This window comes from Leptonychotes weddellii, chromosome X, assembly GCF_054177405.1.
Source record: "Leptonychotes weddellii isolate Sample4059 chromosome X, ASM5417740v2, whole genome shotgun sequence".
NCBI lineage: Eukaryota > Metazoa > Chordata > Mammalia > Carnivora > Phocidae > Leptonychotes > Leptonychotes weddellii.
In genome coordinates, this window is record NC_138385.1 from 61602169 (window position 1) to 61622686 (window position 20518).

General features: G+C 36.8%; 1 protein-coding gene across 18 annotated transcripts in view; it reads left to right on the forward strand.

The window, feature by feature from the left end:
• The window catches only part of EDA2R (ectodysplasin A2 receptor), a 62008-nt gene that overhangs the window by 8975 nt on the left and 32515 nt on the right, over positions 1–20518 (forward strand). For 8 of the 18 annotated variants that reach the window (XM_081808764.1, XM_081808754.1, XM_081808768.1 and 5 more), the window contains 2 exons: positions 6824–6898; positions 7160–7256. In XM_081808764.1, coding sequence (XP_081664890.1) covers positions 7186–7256 — 71 coding nt within the window. In that variant the 5' untranslated portion in view covers positions 6824–6898; positions 7160–7185. Of the gene's footprint in view, positions 1–6823; positions 6899–7137; positions 7257–20518 lie in introns of all 18 variants that reach the window. The other 10 variants (XM_081808753.1, XM_081808763.1, XM_031028025.2 and 7 more) reach the window with 2 other exon arrangements.

Sequence of the window (20518 nt, forward strand, 5' to 3'; positions counted from 1 at the left end):
AGCATGGCTGGAGTTAAGAGATTAAGAGGAAGAATAGTAGATCATAAAGTCAAAGAGGTAATGGTATAAGGGGAAATAGGCAGATCATCTCATTGACCATTCTAAGGACTTTAATTGTATTGTGTGAGGTGGAGAGCCATCAATAGATTTTGAGATTGGAAATGACATGATCTAGCATGTTTTAAAACTAACTCTCCACCCTCAACCCCTTTGTCTTTATCACCCATTTTTTTCTAAAAACAAAACAAAAAACAATGGGTAGGCCCCAGTTCACTCCCTCACCAAGTTTCCTTTGAATGTGAGAGAGACAAAAAAAACAACCAACCAAACAACAACAACAACAACAAACTTTTTCTGACTACACCTTATAGTCAGGCAAAACAGACAAGAACCAAAAAAAAAAAAAAAAAACCCTTAAAGTAGTAATTTTCAAAGTGGGCTCCACGTGAAAATCACCTGATGAACTTTAAAAATTCCAAATATTAAGGCCACACCACTGACTGGTTACATTAGAATCTCAGGAATGGGGCCCAAATATCAGTATTTTTTGAAGCTCCCAAGGTGCAACCTATACAAAGAACCACTAGTCAAAGAGATTGGCCAAACTCATAGTATGAATGGGGACCTTAAGTCTAGCCCTGGGGAGGAACATGCTTCTGATGGGAGAGCTGGGCCTGGGATCATTCACCCTACTGAGGAATGCAAAATTCACAGATAGTGGTGCAGGAGGAAGATAAGATACTTGGTAGTTTGGGGGCGCCTGGGTGGCTCAGTTGGTTAAGCGACTGCCTTCGGCTCAGGTCATGATCCTGGAGTCCCTGGATCGAGTCCCGCATCGGGCTCCCTGCTCAGCAAGGAGCCTGCTTCTCCCTCTAACCCTCCCCCCTCTCATGTACTCTCTCTCATTCTCGCTCTCTCAAATAAATAAATAAATCTTTAAAAAAAAAAAAAGATACTTGGTAGTTTGGAAGCAGGTTATAAGCAAGAGAAAGCTAGGATAGGAGTGGCCGTAGGTAAGGCCAGGAAATGAAGGGCTGAGAGCTAGCACCAAATGATAAAGCAACATCTGGATTATAGGCCAAATGTCTGGAAATAATGAAGGCACTCATTATTATGAGATTAGAAGCTTAATTTTCAAAGAAAGCAGAGTTCTCAAGGCCAGGCTGAGCAACTGCTTTGATTTTTGCCAGTCTTATGCATGTGGGCCACTAGGTAGAGCCACGGGAGAGGAATGGACAGTGCATGGACCAGCTGCTGTCTTCCTCACCCTCTTTAATACCACACCTCCTGCACTGCTCAGGCAAAGGAAATATCTTCCCTGAAGTCCTGAGTTCTTAATTTAGACCTGTCATCCTGTCCTGCCCACCCGTCCTAGATACAAAGAACATGTTTCACCCCACAAGCATGTGCAAGTTGAGAAGAGCAGCAGCCGCAAGCTGTGTCCAAAGGCAGCTGCACCGGCAGCAGCCTGAGTACCTTACATCTACCAGAAACTTGGCCAACATTGATTATTCAGGGCACAGTGAGCTAATGTGAGGATTATTATTAATGTCAGTCTCATTGCTTCTCCTCTTCCCTGTCTACTTGCATTCTTACTCTTCTAGGTTATTGTTATTATTATTATTTATTATTATTATTTTGGAACCAGGACAGAGGGATGGGCAGGGAGAGTAGCCACATGACAAAGAGACAAAATAAAGAGACACTAGTTATATTGCCACTTGTCAGCCCCTCTGGTTAAATCCAATCAATATACCCAAACAACACTAGATAAATTTGGGTGAAAAAAGTTGAGTGGAAAAAAAATCACAGTTAGAGGCACATATCAGAATATTCATAGTCGCTCTTTAAAATTTTAATTTTGGGGCTAACTTAGGTGGGTAATAACTACTGGAATAATACAGGGTAGTTCATAGTATAGAATTAAAGAAAAAGCTGAAGAACCAGCTTTTTAAAAAAAATTGAGATATAATTTGCATACCGTAAAACTCACCTTTATAAAATCTATAATTCACTGGTTTCTTAACATATTCACAAAGTTGTGCAACCATCATGACTATCTAGTTCTAGACCAGTTCATCACCCCAAAATGAAGCTCACCCATTAAACAGTCATTCCCCATTCTCTCTTTGCCCCAGCCCGTGGCAACTACTAGTCTACTTTCTGTCTCTATAAATTGTCTATTCTGGTATTTCATGTAAATGTAATCATACAATATTTCTTTTTTTGTGCCTGGCTTAGCATAATGTTTTCAAGATTTATCCATGTTGTAGCACATCTCAAGCACCTCATTCCTTTTTGCGGCTGAATAATATTTTGTTGTGTGGTTAGAGATGGACATTCACATTGTTTCTACATTTGGGCTATTATGAATAATGATACTAGGAACATTTGTGTACAAATTATTTTAAAGTATTTATTTATTTGACAGAGAGAGAGACCCGGCGAGAGAGGGAACACAAGCAGGGGGAGTGAGAGAGGGAGAAACAGGCTTCCCACTGAGCAGGAAGCCAGATGCGGGGCTTGATCCTAGGACCCTGGGATCATGACCTGAGCCGAAGGCAGATGCTTAATGACTGAGCCACCCAGGCGCCCGTGTACAAATTTTTACGTGGATATGTACTTTCAATTATTTTGGGTATATACCTATGGGTGGAATTTCTGGGTCACATGGTAACTCTATGCTTAACATTTTGAGGAACTGTAAAAACATTTTTCAGAAGGACTGTACCACTTCATGTTCTTTTTTACATTACATTTTGCATTATATTTGTTACAAATTTTTTGGAAAAGACTTTTTTTATTCAGTGTTTAAGATTTTTTTTTTAAAGATTTTATTTATTTATTCATGAGAGACAGAGGGAGAGAGAGAGAGAGGCAGAGGGAGAAGCAGGCTCCCCAAGGAGCAGGAAGCCTGATGCAAGACTCAATCCCAGGACCCTGGGATCACGACCCAAGCTGAAGGCAAACGCCTAACCATCTGAGCCACCCAGGCACCCTTCAGTGTTTAAGATTAAAAACTACAAGATTTTGCTTGTTGCTGATGAGTAAAAAGAAAAAAGTTAAATTATCAACTGATTAGCTAGTTAAAATGTTTTGACTCAGAATAAAATTATTAATAGATATTTCAGTTACTTTGTGTAGGCTTAAGAGTTCTGGAGCAAAATAGGTCTAAACAAAATATATCATCTGAGAGCATAGGGCTAATGAGTATATGAATTACTGAGTAAGAAATCTGATAAAGAGAGGTTGTGGCAGACCTTTGATTCTTTTAGGCTTCTAGCAGTTGGTTACCACATGCAAGGACCCAGCAGCCAGTTATTTCACCTTTTTACTTGTCTGAGTTAAACTTTAACCCACTAAAGCAGGAATAAAAAGATACCTTATAGATCAGTTGGAAAACATAAAGCAGTTCCAATTCTCCAGCAATATATGAGGGTTCCAATTTCTCCACATCCTTGCCAACACTCACTTACCTCCCTTATTTTTTATTACAGCCACCCTAGTGAATGTGAAGTGGGATTTCATTGTGATTGTGATTTTGATTTGCATTCCCCTAATTGCTAATAATGTTGAGCATTTTTTTCATGTGCTTATTGGCCATTTGTATATCTTCTTGGGGTGATGTATATTCAGATACTCTGCCCATTTAAAAAAAAGATTTTATTTATTTATTTTTTTAAATTTATTTTAGAGAGAGAGAGAGATTGAGAAATTGAGAGGTTGAGCGGGGGAGAGGAGTAGATTCCTTTTTCCTCAAGCAGACTCTCCACTGAGTGTGGAGCCCCACTCAAGGCTCAGTACCAAGACTCTGAGATCACGACCTGAGCCAAAACCAAGAGCTGGATGCTTAACTGACTGAGCCACCCAGGCACCCCTACTTTGCCCATTTTTAATTGGGTTGTCTTTATTTCTGAGTTGTCAGACATAACTATATATTCTACATATAAGTATTTTATCAGATCTCTAGAATTTTCAGGGTTTTTCACCATTTACATAGATTGTCTTTATTTTTTAAGCGTCCTTTGAAGCACAAAAATTTTACATTTTCATTAAATACAATTTGTCTATTTTTTCTTTTGTTGCTTGTGCTTTTAGTGCTGTATCTAAAAAAAACAAACAAACAAAACAAACAAACAAAAAACATTGCCTAGTCCAAGGTCACATATTTACACCTATATTTTTATAAGAAAAATGAAAAATTATAAAAAAAGATTTCTTATAAAGAAAATTCTTATAAATAAGAGTTTTATAGTTTTGTCCCTTACATTTGGGGCTTTGGTCCATTTTGAGTTAATTTTGCATATAGTATGAAGTGTCCAATTTGATCATTTTTCATGTGAACCATTTGTCACAACACCTTTAAAAAAAAAAACTGTTCTTTTCCCATTAAATTGCCTTAGCACTCTTTTTGAAAATCAATTGACCATAGCATAACAACTTTATTTATAATGGCCACAAATTGGAAAAAGCCCAATGTCCATCAACCAAAAAAAAAATGTATAAATAAATTATGGCATATACATATAATGGGATGCTAAACAACAATGGTAAGGAACAAATGTTGCTGCACACATGATGGATGAATCTCACAGAAATAACATTGAGCTAAGAAAGCCAGAAACAAGAATGTTCTTGTATTAATTCAATTTATGTGAAGTTCAAGGACAGATAAAACTAATAATGGTGACAGAAGCCAAAATATAAATTACTTGGGAGAAGGGGATGGTACTGACTAGGAAGGGCCATGAGACAGCCAGTTGAGGTAATGAAAAGATTCTGTATCTTTATTTGGATAGTGTTTATGTGATTATATACATATGTAAAAATTTTATAGGCCTGTCCACTTGATTTTGGATGATTCAGTCTCATCCTCTGTGACATTTTAGAAGTGTGTCTAGATGTAGTTATGAGACACCTCAGAGTAACCCTAATTTTCTCAAAACCTAATTATTATCTCTCACCTTCTCTTACAATAAAAAGGCAATTACATCTGCCAGAGGACAACTGATGACCACAGGGACGAATTTGACATAACTTCTGAGTTTGCCCCTGGATAATAACATTTAACCATTATTAAACAGTTTTCCTGTATGCCCTGACTTCAAAACAGTCCAGAGTCTATGTTATTTTGTTCTCTGTAATAAAAACAATTTGTTAAGCTTATAATGAGAGACAATTTATTTTGTATTATAAGCAGTTTGACAAAAACGGGGGGTGGGGGAAAACTGTCTGTTCATTCCCTGGATTCTGCTATGAGGATTTAGTAATAAGCCTGTCTTGCCTAAACATATGTCTCAAAGCCTGTGTTAGAGGGATGTGTTAAGATTCATGACAAATAACATTTATTAGATAAATGGGGGTCTGGAAGTCAAACAAAACAGAGTGTTTTGGACACCCAGAGGCTAGAAGCAGCTGCTGTGGAGATTTCAGATGCCTATGTCAGGAGCTTATCTCAAGGGCAGGGCTACTCTTTGGCTTCTGACAATGTTTTTCTGCTTTTGTGGGTAAGAAAAAGATACAGGGTAGTTGTCCAGACCAGTATGCTGGCTCTGTGCCCATGACACTTAATTCCCTTGTCATAAGGCCTATGGGACCACTGATAGTTTTGGTCCTTACTAAGAAGGGTAGGTATGGAGGGGACTATGTTTATTGAGGCTGACAACTATGGGCCAGTAATTGAAACAACACAAGAGGTAACATTTTTAGTTTGTGCAAAAATGAATTTTGTAGCCCACTTTCTTCTGAATGAAGGAATGAGGAAGAATGCCCCAGTTGATGGTGAGAAAAGACACATTCAAGCAAGAATGCCAGCCAGGATGATTCACCCTAACACCACTGGGGACTTTTGAGGGGAAGAGTGATGGCCTCTCAGGGTTCACATTCACTCTCCTCTCTTCCAACATACATACTTAGGATTTTCAGCACTTTGAATAGCCACCTAAAGTTCACCTTGGTATGAGGTTAAGGAACAAGCAAAAGAATCTCACACCACCTTTGTCTTTGAATAGTGCAAGTCGTGTGTATCAATTACTTGAGTCTCCCTCATTAAATTCATCTTTGTAGAAAACTTTGTACTTAACTCTGTCTTATTTTGTGTAGCTTTTTCAAGTCTTTGTAATGGTTTGATGGACCTTATAGCTCATTTAATCCTCCCAAGAACTATATAAGGTAGGTGAGAAACATACTGTCCCCTTTTTTCAGATTAAGTAACTATGGCCAGAAAAGATAAAGTGACTCATCCAAGGGCATAGGTTAAAAGAAGAAGAGTTAGGTAAGTTGAACAACTAATCCAGTTTGCCTGAAACTGTCCCAGTTTTAGTACTGAAAACCCCATATGCTGGGGAAGCCTCTTAGTTCTGAGCAAACCTGGATAATTGGTTACCCTATACCCAGGATTAAACTCTGTATTTCCCAGCTCTCAGGTCAATGCTAGTGATACTGCCCTATGCCATGTGTATTCTGAGAACTGTTATCTGAGTAGTGTTTCTTCTTCTCTACACCTTAGTGTACCAGGATATTTCTCCATGGTGGGTCACCTCCCCTCCCACTCTTCCCTAGGGCAGAAGCAATGACAGCTAGTGGCCCTCAAAGGTATTCAAGACAGTTTTGGCAAAAGAAAACCATGTTTCAGTTTTCTTATCCACCCAAACAATGACAATAATCCCTATAGTGCTTACCTCTCATGGTTATTGTGTGGATCAAATAATAATGGATGTGAAAGTGCTTTCTAAACTGTTAATAGCTGGTCACATGTGAAAAATTGTGGTTATCCTCTACCCACCCAGACGGAAGCTAGCTCCTTGTCTTACTCTCTTTCCAGGTCAGCAAGTGGTACAACAAGTAACTGTGTGAACTTTGGCAAATTTTTGGCCTCTGTGCCTCAGTTTCCTCATATGTAAGTTAGGGATAATAATAATCTCTGATATGGTGGTGTAAAGTATTCAATGAATTATTTTTAAATATAAAGCATTTAAAAGAGTTCTGGGCACATGGCCAGGGCTATATAAGCATTAGCTGTTTTGGATTGGCTTCCTCAACCCCTGTAACTCAGAGCCAGAGACTATATTAAGTGGACCCATAAACCAAGTGACCCATAAACCAAGCCACCACTTTCCATTTTCACTAGCTCCCTAGTTTTTGTGTTATGTACCCACAGCCTTCCCACCATGGATTGCCAAGAAAATGAGTACTGGGACCAATGGGGACAGTGTGTCACCTGCCAACTGTGTGGGCCTGGACAAGAACTCTCCAAGGTAAGTACCCCTGGTCAGGATACTTATTTCTGTCACATTCTAGGAACCAGCCTCACAACTGAGTGGGTCCAAGATTAAGAGAGTCAACCCCACCTGTGTCTAATCCAGTCTAGCAGGCAAAACATGGAATCCAAAGATTATGATAATAGCAGTGACAGTGCCAACAAAAAGCCCACCTGACAGGATCAGGGTCAGGGGAGGGTTCCATGAGATAATGGCATATATCAAGAGGAAATAAGGAATGCAGAGGCCTAGGAAGACTATTTAGCATTAGGGAAATCTGTCAACAAAATTAGGGTCCACCCACTTGGGATTCGGGAGCCAGATGTTAGGTCTGATCTGTTACAGAGCTACTTTAGATCAGGTAGTAGAGGAAGGCCTCTCTAAGGAGGTGTCTTCTGGGGACAGAATATAGCTAGTACAGAGTCCCAAGGTGGGAATGAATTAGGCATATACAAGGAAGAAGAAGAAGTTTAGTGCAGCTGATGTATGTTAAGTGAAATAGAGAATGGTACACAATGAGGTCATAGAAGGAGGTATGGGCCAAACTATGTGGAGTCTTAAAATCTATGATGAAAAGTTTTCATTTTTTCCCTAAGTATACCAGGGAACCTTTGGGGGGTTTTGATTAGAAGAGTGACATGATCCTATAAGTAAAATAAAATATAGCAGTTATTTAGCCCACATTCCTATCTCTCTATTTCACAAAGTCCCAGAGACACCAACAAATGCAAGCACCAACTCTAATTTTAACTCCTTATGTGTAACATTCTGTACCACAGAGGAGTGTCCACATGGTTGATAAGGAATCCCAGGACCCAGGAAAGGTCATCAGAGGTTAGATCATGTTGGGCATTGGGATGGACCTGATGGACTAAACTGCTTGGCTTAACATAATCTATTTTCAGTATTGCATTGATCTTCATGTTAAAAAGTCTTGGCACTCTCATTAAGAACAATCTCTTACAAATGTTTCTATCATGTACATGACTATTATGTTTAAAGCCATCCATGTTTACAAACCTGAACTTCTCCAAGGGAGAAAAATAGGTCTTTCTATGTATCAAACTGCTGTTACCAAACTCTTAAAACATGATCCATGATGAAATGTACATTTGTGTATTTCAGCACCACTAGAAAGCTCAGAGACAATGAATGAGTTGCAATGTTGTGTTCCTGCAAAAACTTTATATGTAAACAGATTGTACTTGTATAGCAGTCTGTACCTTGTAAAGGACTTTCATGTAGATTATCTAATTTGGCTCTTAGTCCCACCAAGGAGGTATTAAGAACGCCATTTTAGATTAGGAAACTAAGACTCAGAGAGGATGCATGACTTTCCCAAAGTCAAAATGGTTCAGTAAAAATAAACATGAGCCAGATAAACAAGGGTTTGAGCCTCAGCTTTGCTGTGGGGAAATTAGTTTAACTCTGACTCAATTAGGATGTGCTAAATTAAAAGTAACATAAAGCAGCAGTGACTTGAACCATAAACACATTTATTTATGTAATGAAGTCTAGAGGTCAGGAGACTGTGGTTGGTTGAGCTGATCAACAATGTTGTCAAGGACCCAGGCTCTTTTTATTCTTCGGTATCTTGTTTTGTCTTCATGCTTGTGTCCTTTTGGTTGCCACAACTCAAAGCATCACATCTTCACAGCATAGTCAAAGTCAGGAAGAAGGGGCAGGGACAAAGTACCTTGACTTTTATTAGGGAAGAAGTATTTTCTTAGAATACTTCCTAGAAGTATTTTCCTAGAAGCTCCTCAGCAGATTCCCCCTTATATCTTATGGGTGCAAATTGACTGCTGTATCTCTAAACTGCAAGAAAGGTTAGGAAATTAATACCTGGCAAGTGGGAATGGGATTGCCATGATTAACTAAGGCCAATCAAGCATCAGTTCTTGAGACTGGTCACCTTGCAACTGAGAATGAAATCAATGTGCTATTAGTAAATAAGAAACTGGGCAATAACTTTTAGATAAGGAGCTAACATCACCTGACACAGCCCTGTATTTACTTTTATTTAGTTTTAGAATTCACTCATATGGATTGTAAACATTACTATAAATAAATCTTTACAGAAAATCAACACTATTTCCTCAGGACATATTTTTAGAAGTGTAATTACCATGCAAAATAATGCAGACTGTTTAGAAATTCTTGAGATATATTAACAGATAACACTTCTGAATTTTTTTTACTAATTTCCATTACAAATATATTTATTTTCAATAGTGCATGGATTTCTTATATCCTAAAAGCCAAACCACACATGAATAATGCATGTTTCTATCATCTATTAATTTTATACCTTCTTTTGTAATGTTAAATTACTAATTTGAGAACTCTCTTTTAAAAGATTTTATTTATTTATTAGAGAGAGAGAGAGAGAGAGCACAAGACGGGGTAGGGTCAGAGGGAGAAGCAGGCTTCCCACTCAATCCAGGATTCCGGGATCATGACCTGAGCCAAAGGCAGTCGCTTAACCAACTGAGCCACCCAGGCACCCCAATTTATGAGAACTTTATGTTATTTTACTTTTTTTTATTTGATGGGGAAAAAACTTTTTTTGTGTTTATTGTCTATTTACATTTTCAATTTTGTGAACTATTTCAGATTGTTTTACTCTTCTCTTCATTGTTTATTGTTTATTCTTTAGTAGTTTAAGAAACTAGAGTAGACAGACAGGATAGCAGAATATGGAGTGTTTTTTAAATTTTCTTTTTATTATATAATATTTTCAAAAATCAGAAATGGTTTTGAATTTTGTTTCATTTTATCAGCTCTATTGACAATTTCATCTATTCTCCTCTTGACATAATAATTTGATTGTATATATCAATAAATTCCAAAAATTAAAATATCTTGCATTTCTAGGATAAGCCAATTTTGATTTTGTGATTTTGGGTTGCATATGCTTTTATGTTTTAAAAGTTCATATTTTATAATACATAAATACTTTTATAGCACTATCAGCATCAAAAATTATATAAGAATTGTGCTAACTAGGTAAAATTAATTAAGAATATTGATATTCTTCTAATTATAAAACAGTTTTGGGGGCCATAATCATTTGAGAGAATTACTTTTGCCTCCTAATTAGGAAAGATTCTCAATATAATATTTTGCATGATACTTTATTCTTTTTTAATTTCCTAGAAAACAACTTATTCATTCAAGAAGTTATTTTTTTCTGGTTCTTTTTAATTTTATTTTATTTTAAAGTGTTATGTTGTCACCATATAGTACATCATTAGTTTTTTTTTGCTTCTTTTTAAATTTTATTTTATTATGTTATGTTAGTCACCATACATCATTAGTTTTTCATGTGGTGATCCACGATTCATTGTTTTTTTATAACACCTAGTGCTCCATGCAGTACGTGCCCTCCTTAATACCCATCACTGGGCTAACCCATCCCCCCACCCCCTCCCTCTAAAACCCTCAGTTTGTTCAGAGTCCATAGTCTCTCATAGTTCGTCTCCCCCTCCGATTCCCGCCCCCCTTCATTTTTCCCTTCCTTCTCCTAATGTCTTCCATGCTATTCCTTATGTTCCACAAATAAGTGAAACCATATGATAATTGACTTTCTTTGCTTATTTCACTTAGCATAATCTCCTCCAGTCCCATCCATGTTGATGTAAAAGTTGGATATTCATCATTTCTGATGGCTGAGTAATATTCCATTGTATATATGGATCCTGCCACATTACTGAATTGCTGGATGAGTTCTAGTAATTTGGGGATGGAGTCTTTTGGATTTTCCACATAAAGTATCATGTCATCTGCAAAGAGAGAGAGTTTGACTTCTTTGCCAATTTGAATACCTTTGATTTCTTTTTGTTATCTGATTGCTGTTGCTAGGGCTTTTAGTACTATGTTGAACAATAGTGGCGAGGGTGGGCATCCTTGACGTGTTCCTGATCTTAAAAGAAGTGTTCTCATCTTTTCCCCATTGAGGATGATATTCGCTGTGGGTTTTCTATAGATGGATTTTATGAACTTGAGGAATGTTCCCTCTATCCCTATATTCTGAAGAGTTTTAATCAGGAAGCGATGCTATATTTGGTCAAATGCTTTTTCTGCATCAATTGAGAGGACCATATAGTTCTTCTCTCTCCTCTTATTAATGTACTCCTTCACATTGATTGATTTGTGAATGTTGAACCACCTAGCATCCCAGGGATAAATCCCACTTGGTAGTGTGGATGATCCTTTTAATGTATTGTTGGATCCTATTGGTAGGATTTGGTTGAGAATTTTGGAATCCATATTCATCAGGGATATTGGTCTGTAAGTCTCCTTTTTGATGGCATCTTTGCCTGGTTTGGGGATTAAGGTAATGCTGGACTCATAGAATGAGTCTGGAAGCTTTCCTTCTGTTTCTATTTTTTGAAACAGCTTCAGGAGAATAGGCATTATTTCTTCTTTGAATGTTTGGTGGAATTCCCAGGGAATCTCTCAGGCCCTGGACTCTTGTTTTTTGGGAAGTTTTTGATCACTGTTTCAATCTCGTTACTGGCTATTGGCCTATTCAGGTTGTCAATTTCTTCCTGTTTCAGTCTCAGTAGTTTATAAGTTACCAGGAAGGCATCCATTTCTTCCAGGTTGCTTAATTTATTGGCAGAGTTGTTGATAATAATTTCTTAAAATTGATTCTGTTTCCTTGGTGTTAGTCGTGATCTCTCCCTTTTCATTCATAATTTTATTAATTTGGGTCCTTTCTCTTTTCTTTTGGATAAGTCTGGCCAGTGGTTTATCGATCTTATTAATTCTTTCAAAGACCCAGCTTCTAGTTTTGATGATCTGACCTACTGTGTTTCTGATTTCTAATTCATTGATCTCTGCTCTAATCTTAATTATTTCTCTTCTAATGAGTGCCTTAGGCATCATATGTTGCATTTTCTCCAGTCCTTTAAGGTGTAAAGTTAGTTGGTGAATTCGAGATTTTTCTATTTTTTGAGTGAGGATTGGATGGCTAAGTATTTCCCCCTTAGGACCACCATTACAGTTTCCATAGGTTTTGGACTGATTTGTTGTCATTCTCATTGGTTTCCATGAATTGTTTAAGTTCCTCTTTGATTTCCTGGTTGACCCAAACATTCTTAAGGTGAGTGGTCTTTAGCTTCCAAGTGTTTGAATTTCTGCCAAATTTTTTCTTGTGATTGAGTTCCAGTTTTCAAGCATTATGGTCTGAAAATATGTAGGGAATAATTTCAATCTTTTTTTTTTTAAGATTTTTTATTTATTTAGCAGAGAGAGAGAGACAGCGAGAGAAGGAGCCCAAGCAGGGAGAGTGGGAGAGGGAGAAACAGGCTTCCCGCTGAGCAGGGAGCCCAATGCAGGGCTCAATCCCAGGACCCTGGGATCATGACCTGAGCCAAAGGCAGAAGCTTAACAACTGAGCCACCCAGGCGCCCCGGGAATAATTTCAATCTTTTGGTATCAGTTGAGACCTGATTTGTGTCTCATTATGTGGTCTATTCTGGAGAAAGTTCCCTGTGTGCTCGAGAAGAATGAGTATTCTGTTGTTTTAGGGTGGAATGTTCTGTACATATCTATGAGGTCCATCTGGTCCAGTGTGTCATTCAAAGCTCTTGTTTCTTTGTTGATTTTCTGCTTAGATGATCTGTCTATTCCTGAGAGTGGAGTATTAAGGTCTCCCACAATTAATGTATTATTATCAATATGACTCTATTTTGGTTAACAGTTGGCTTATGTAATTGGCTGCTCCCATGTCGGGGCTATAGATATTTACAATTGTTAGATCCTCTTGTTGGATAGACCCTTTAAGAATGATATAGTGTCCTTCTGTGTCTCTAACTATAATGTTTAACTTAAACCTAATTTGTCTGATATGAGAATTGCTACCCCAGGTTTCTTTTGAGGTCCGTTGGCATGGAAGATGGATCTCCATCCTTTCACTTTCAGTCTGGATGTATCTTTAGGTTCAAAATGAGTCTCTTGTAGAAAGCATATGGATGGGTTCTGTCTTTTTTATCCAATCTGCAACCCTGTGCTGTTTTATGGGAGCATTTAGGCCATTCACATTGAAAGTGATTATTGAAAGATATGAATTTATTGTCATCATGTTGCCTGTGAAGTCCTTGTTTCTATAGATTGTAAATTTCTGTTGTATATCACTCTTGGGGTCTTTCTCCTTTTATAGAACCCCACCTTATTATTTTTTGTGGGGCCAGCTTAGTGGTTGCATATTCTTTTATTTTCTGCCAGTCTTGGAATCTCTGCATCTCTCTATCCATTCTAAATGACAGTCTTGCTGGATAAAGTGTTCTTGGCTGCATGTTCTTCTCATTTAGTATCCTGAATATGTGTTGCCAGCCCTTTCTGGCTTGCCAGGTGTCTGTGGATAGGTCTGCCATTATTCTGATGTTCCTCCCTCTGTACATAAGGAACCTCTTCCCCCTAACTGCCCTCAAGATGGTTTCCTTGTTCTAAGATTTGGGAGTTTTACTATTACATGCTGGGGTGTTAGTCTGTTTTCCTTGATCTTGGGAGGAATCCTCTCTACCTCTAGGACATGAATGTTTGTTTCATTCCCAGATTAGGGAAGTTCTCAGCTACAATTTGCTCAACTATATCTTCTAATCCTCTCTCTCTCTCCACCCCCTCCAGGATTCCAATAATTCTGACATTGGAACATTTCATGGCTTCACTTATTTCTCTAATTCTGTTTTCAAGGATTTTAAGCTGTTTCTCCCAGGCCTCCTCTTTTTCCTTCTTTTCTATCTATTTGTCTTTTAGATCACTAATTCATTCTTCTGTCTCATTTACCCTAGCTGTTCGAGTATCTAGAGTAGATTGGATCTCATTGATAGTATTTTTAAGTTCTGCCAGTTCAGCTCTCATTTCTGCCATTAGAGCCTCTACTAGACTCTATGTTGCCATTAATCATTTTCTCCATTCTAGCTATTGTCTTCATAACTGTTACCCTATAGTCCATTTCCAACATCTTGCTTATATCTATATCTATTTGTAAATCTGTGGCATAAGTCACAGTCTCTGAGTCTTTCCTATTTGGGGGGTTCCTCCTCCTAATCATTCTGTTAAGTGGTAGTTGAGGGAATGTACAGAGTCCAAATTATTTCCCACAACCCAAATAAGATGCACCTGTTTTGTAGGGACCTTAGGGTTGTTGTCATCCTCTTGTTCTCCCAGCCTGTCTTCTGGGGGACGGGCTTGCTGGGCTCTTATTCAGGCAATCCTGTTTGGGCAGAGTTGCCTTGCACCCTGTGGGGGTGATGGGCTCAGTGAAAACCTGTGTTTTGGGGCTTTTGTTCTCTGGTGGCTTTCTGCATCTCTTCCGAGAAAGCAGAAGAAACCATTTCCAACCCTCTGCTTCAGAACTGTGAGATCTCAGTCTGTTCTTCAGTGAGCTCTCCAGGCCATGATGTTTCTGTTTCTGTCTGTGTTGCTAAAAACTGCAGTGCCCTGGGTTGTGTGTCCCTCAACTTCCAGGTCCAGGCACCTCTCTGCCCTTTGTGCTTCTAAAACTGCCAGCCGCCCCCAGTTAGCATGGGTGTCCTTGCTGCTCCAGGTTGCAGTCCAGGAGGCTGCCCTAAAGTCCTTTTCCCACCACTACCGGACTATGAGTCTGTGCCCGTCCCCAGTACGGGAGTCTTTCACCCACCGGTGGTGCAGTATCCCAACGGCTCCCTCCCCCTTCCGTTTATCTTCCAATATGTGCCCTTGGAATCATGGTTCCCAGTTTCATACCTTGAAACCAACCACCTGTGGAATTCTGTTTGTAGATATCCAGATATATCTTGTTACATCTCAGGCTTATTTCATGGGTGGTCAGAGTGGTGTGGTAGATATCCAGCTCAATTCAGGGGACCAGTTGGAATAGGGTCCCCTACTCCTCCACCATCTTTTCCTCCCCCCCCAAGAAGTTATTACTGAGGACAATTTGATAGTGTTTATTTTTTTAAATTTTTTAAATATTTTACTCTTTTATTTGAGAAAGAGAGAGAGAACGAGTGGGGGGAGGGGCAGAGGGAGAGAGGCAAGTAGACTCCCCACTCAGTAGGGAGCCTGATGCAGGGCTGGATCCCAGGACCCTGAGATCATGACCTGAGCCACCCAGGTGCCCCGATAGTGTTTATTTTTATCCATTATGCCAATATCTGCTTTTAATTGGTGTGTTAGACCATTTATATGTAAGGTAATGATTGATATATTAGAGCGTAAGTCTGCCATTTTATTATTTTTTATTTTATGTTTCTTGTTCCTCTGTCTTTTCTTGCCTTCCTGTGGGTAAATTGAACATTTTCTTTAAGGATTCCATCTTGATTTATGTTAGTGTTTTGTGTAGTTTTGTATAGACCACTAAGAAAGAGGTCATTCTGGGTACTACAATATACACATGCAACTTAACATTCTCTACTTGGTATCAAGATTTTATTATTTTGTAACATAAATTTCACTGGTAATGGTAAACATACAGTCATAGTTAAATTCTATAATATGGTAACAGTGGTGCATTACTCAAAACTCTAGTTTAAAAGTAAAATTAATGTAGCAAAAATAACCATATTATTGGTTATGGTTATTAGTTACACAATATAAAAACATCTACAGACATTCCCCAACTTACAATGGCTTGACATACAATTTTTCAACTTTATGATGGTGGAAAGGTGATAAACACTCAGTAAAAAACTAATTTAAATGTTGAATTTTGGTCTTTTCTTTGGTTATTGATATGTGGAACAATACTCTTTCGTGATGCTGGGCAGCAACAGTAAGCTGCAGCTCCAGTCAGCCACATGATCATGAGGTTAAACCACCAATACAATTGCAACCATTCTGTGCCCATAAAATCACTCTGCTTTTTTTAACTTTCAGTACAGTATTAAATAAATTACATGAGATATTCAACACTTTATTACAAAATAGGTTTTGTGTTAGATGATTTTGCCCAACTCTAGGCTAGTGTAAGCATTCTGAGACCATATAAGGTAGGGTAGACTAAGCTATGATTTTCAGTAGGAGTATTAAATGCATTTTTTATTATATTTTCAACTGATGATTCATTTATTGGGATATAGCCACATTGTAAATTGAGGAGGATCTGTAAATTGTAATAGCAATAACCTAAAATGTGAGAGGGAGAAGTAAAAGTGTAAAGTATATGAATTTTATTGAAGTTAAGTTGTTATCGGTTTAAAATAAGGTGTCAGAAGTTTAAGATATTTTATTTAAGCCTCGTAATGACAACAAGGGAATGTCTTGTTATAATAACACAAAAGAACACAATAAAAATGTTAAGGCATACTGATACTAAAAGACATCAATACACAAATAAAAGGAAGATAAGAAACAGAAACAATGGATCTATAAAACAATCAGAGAACAATTAACAAAATGACAATAGTAAGTATTTACCTATCAGTAATTACTTTAAAAATTGATTAAATCCTCCAATCAAAAAAACATAGAATGGCTGAATGGATAGAAAAGCAAGATCCCACAATATGCTGCCTACAAAAGACTCACTTTAGCCTTAAAGATAAATATAGACTGAGAGTGGGAGTGAAAGAATGGAGAAAGACATTTCAAACAAATGATGTAAAAAACAAACAAACAAAAAACCCAGCAAGGTAGCTATACTTATATCAGACAAAATAGACTTTAAAAATGTTAAAGAGACAAGTTAATTATATAATGATAAAGGAGTCAATACATTGAGAAAATATAAGAGTCGTAAATAGTTATGTGCCCAATATTGGAGCACCTAAATATATAAAGCAAAAACAGAGCTAAAAGGAGAAATACATAGTAATACAATAATAGATTGGGACTTTAATTCTCCACTCTCAACAATGGATAGATCCAGAGAATCAATAAGGCAACAGTTGATTTGAACAACACTATAGACCAAATGAACCTAATGGATATATATATAGAACATTCTATCCAATTACAGCAGATACACATTCTTCTGAAGTGCACATGGAATATTTTCTAGGATAGACTATGTATTAGGCCACAAAGGAAGTCTTAATAATTTCAAGAAGACTGAAATCATGCCAAGGGTCCTCTGACCACAATGGTATGAAACTAGAAATCAATAACAAAAGAAAAACTGGAGAATTCATGAATACATAGAAATTAAACACACCCTCTTGAACATCCAATGGCTTAAAGAAGAAAATAAAGGGGGATAAAAATTTCTTGAGACGAACAGAAATAGAAATACCACATACAAGAACTTACAGGATATAACAAAAGTAATTCTAAGAGGGAAGTTTTTAGCAATAAATGCCTATATTAAGAGCAAACTACCTAATTTTATGGCTTAAGGAACCTGAAAAAGAACAAACTGAGCCCAAAGTTAGTAGAAAAAAAGAAATAATAAATATTAAAGAATAAATAAATGAAATAGAGAACACACAAGAAATAGGAAAGATTAACTAAACTAAGAGTTGGTTCTTTGAAAAGATAAACAATTTATAAACTGTTAGCTAGAATAATCAAGGAAAAAAGAGAAAAGACAAATCTAACAGAATTATAAGTGAAAAAGCAGAAATTACAACTGATGGCACAGAAATTCCAAGGATCATAAGAGGCTATATTAAAAAGTATATTATAACAAACTGGACAACCTAGAAGAAAAGAGAACAAATCTTAGAAACATACAACTTACCAAAACTGAATTCAGGAAGAAATAAAAAAAAAAAATCTGAATATACCAATTACTAGAAAGGAGATTAAATCAGTAATTTAAAAAAAAAAATCTCCCAATAAAGAAAAGCCAAGGATTAGATGGATTTATTGGTGAATTTTACCAAACATTTCAAGAATTAACACTAATCCTTTTAAAATTCTTTCAAAAAAACCAGAGAGTAGGGAACACTCTCATACTCATTTTACAAGGCTAGCATTATCCTGATTACCCAGAAAAGATTATGAATAGAAAAGAAAACTACAGGCCAATATCTCTGATGAATATAGATGCAAAAATTCTCAATGAAATACTAGCAGACAAAATTCAGGAGCACATTAAAGGGATAATTTAGCATAATCAAGTGAAATTTATCCCTGTGATGCAAGGTTGGTTTAACATTGCAAATCAATTGATGTGATGCATCACATTAATAAAAGAAAATTATTATCATCTCAATAGATTAAGAAAAAAGCATTCAACAAAATTTAACATCCACTGATGATGAAAAACTCCCAACAAATTAGACATAGAAGGAATGTATCTCAACATAATAAAGACCAAACATGACAGATCCACAGCTAACATTATACTGAATGGTGGAAAGAATGAGATTTTTCTGTAAGATCAGGGTGTCCACTCTCACCATTTCTATTCAGCATAGTACTGGAAGCCCCTGCTAGAGTAATTAGGCAAGAAAAAGAAATAAAATGTATCAGATATGGAAAGAAAGAGGTAAAATTGTATTTGCAAATGGCATGCTTTTATACTTAGAAAATCCTACAGACTCAATCCAAAAACTGTTAGATCAATGAATTCAATAATGTTGCAAAATGCAAAATTAACATACAAATATCAGTAACATTTCTACACACTAAGAATAAAATTTTTTTTTAATTTATTTTTTATTTTTATTTATTTATTTGACAGAGAGAGACACAGCGAGAGAGGGAACACAAGCGGGGGAGTGGGAGAGGGAGAAGCAGGAAGAATAAAATTTCTGAAAAAGAAATAAATTGATCCCATTCACAATAGAATCAAAAGCAATAAAATATAAATAATTTTTTAAAGATTTATTTATTTTAGAGAGAGAGCATGGGGGAGGGGTAGAGGCAGAGGGAGAGAGAGAGTCTTAAGCAGACCCTGTGCTGAGCATGGAGCCTGAGGCAGGGCTTGATCTCACAACCCTGAGATCATGACCTGAGCCAAAACCAAGAGATTATGACCTGAGCCAAAACCAAGAGTCAGATACCTAACTGACTGCACCCCCCCAAAAAAAATAGGAATAAATTTAACTAAGGAGGGGAATGATATGTACACTGAAAACTATAAAACACTGATGAAAGAAATTGAAGAGACATAAACAAATGGAAGGCTATTTAACATTCATGGATTGGAAGAATTTTAACAATAAATTGTTAAAATGTCAATACTATTGAAAGCTATATATAGATTCAATGCAATCTCTATCAATATACCTATGACATTTTTATAAGAGTAGAAAAAACACTCATAACATTTATATTGAACCACAAAAGACCCCAAATAGTCAAAGAAATACTGAGAATGAACAAAGCAGAGGGTATTACACTTGCTGATTTCAAGTTATACTATAAAGCTATAGTCATCAAAACAGTATAGTACTGCTGTAAAAATAGACAGACAAATGGGACCAAATTGAGAGCCCAGAAAGAAACACAAATATATAGTCAATATTTGACAAGGGAGCCAAGAATACTCAATGGAGAAAAGACAATCTCTTCAATAAATGATGCTGGGATAATTGGATAGTCACATGTATGAGAATTAAACTGAACCCATATCTTAACACCACTCACAAAAAAAAATATTAAATGAATAAAAGACTTAAATGTAAGACCTGAAACCATAAAGCTTCTAGAAGAAAACATAGAAACAAAGTGTCTTGATGTGGGTCTTTGTAATGATTTTTTTTTATATGATACCTAAAGCACAGGCAACAACAACAAACAGAAAGGTGGGACTATATCAAACTAAAAAGCTTCTGCAAGGCAAAAGAAACCATCAACAAAGTTAAAAGATGACCTACAGAATGTGAAAAAAATATTTGCAAATCATATTTCATAAGGGGTTAATAACAAAACATATGAAAGCTCATATAACTCAGTAGCATAATAAGAAATAGCCCAATTAAAAAATGGGCAAAAATGCTGTACAGACATTTCTCCAAAGAAGATATATGAAATTCCAACAAGATAGATGAAAAGATGCTTAACATCAATAGTAATTAGGGAAATGCAAAATAAAACCACAGTGAGATAACACCTCACACCTGTTAGAATGGCCATCATCAAAAAGACAAAAAATAAAGCCTGGCATGGATGTGGGAAAAAGGAACCTTTTTGAACTTTTGATGGAATTGTAAAAAGGTACAGCCATTGGAAAACAGTATGGAGGATCCTCAAAAACTTAAAAATAGAACTACCATATAATTCAGCAATTCCACTTCTGGGAGTATATCCAAAGGTAACAAAAACACTAACTTGGGAAGATATCTTTACCCCCATGTTCATAGCAGGGTTATTTACAATAG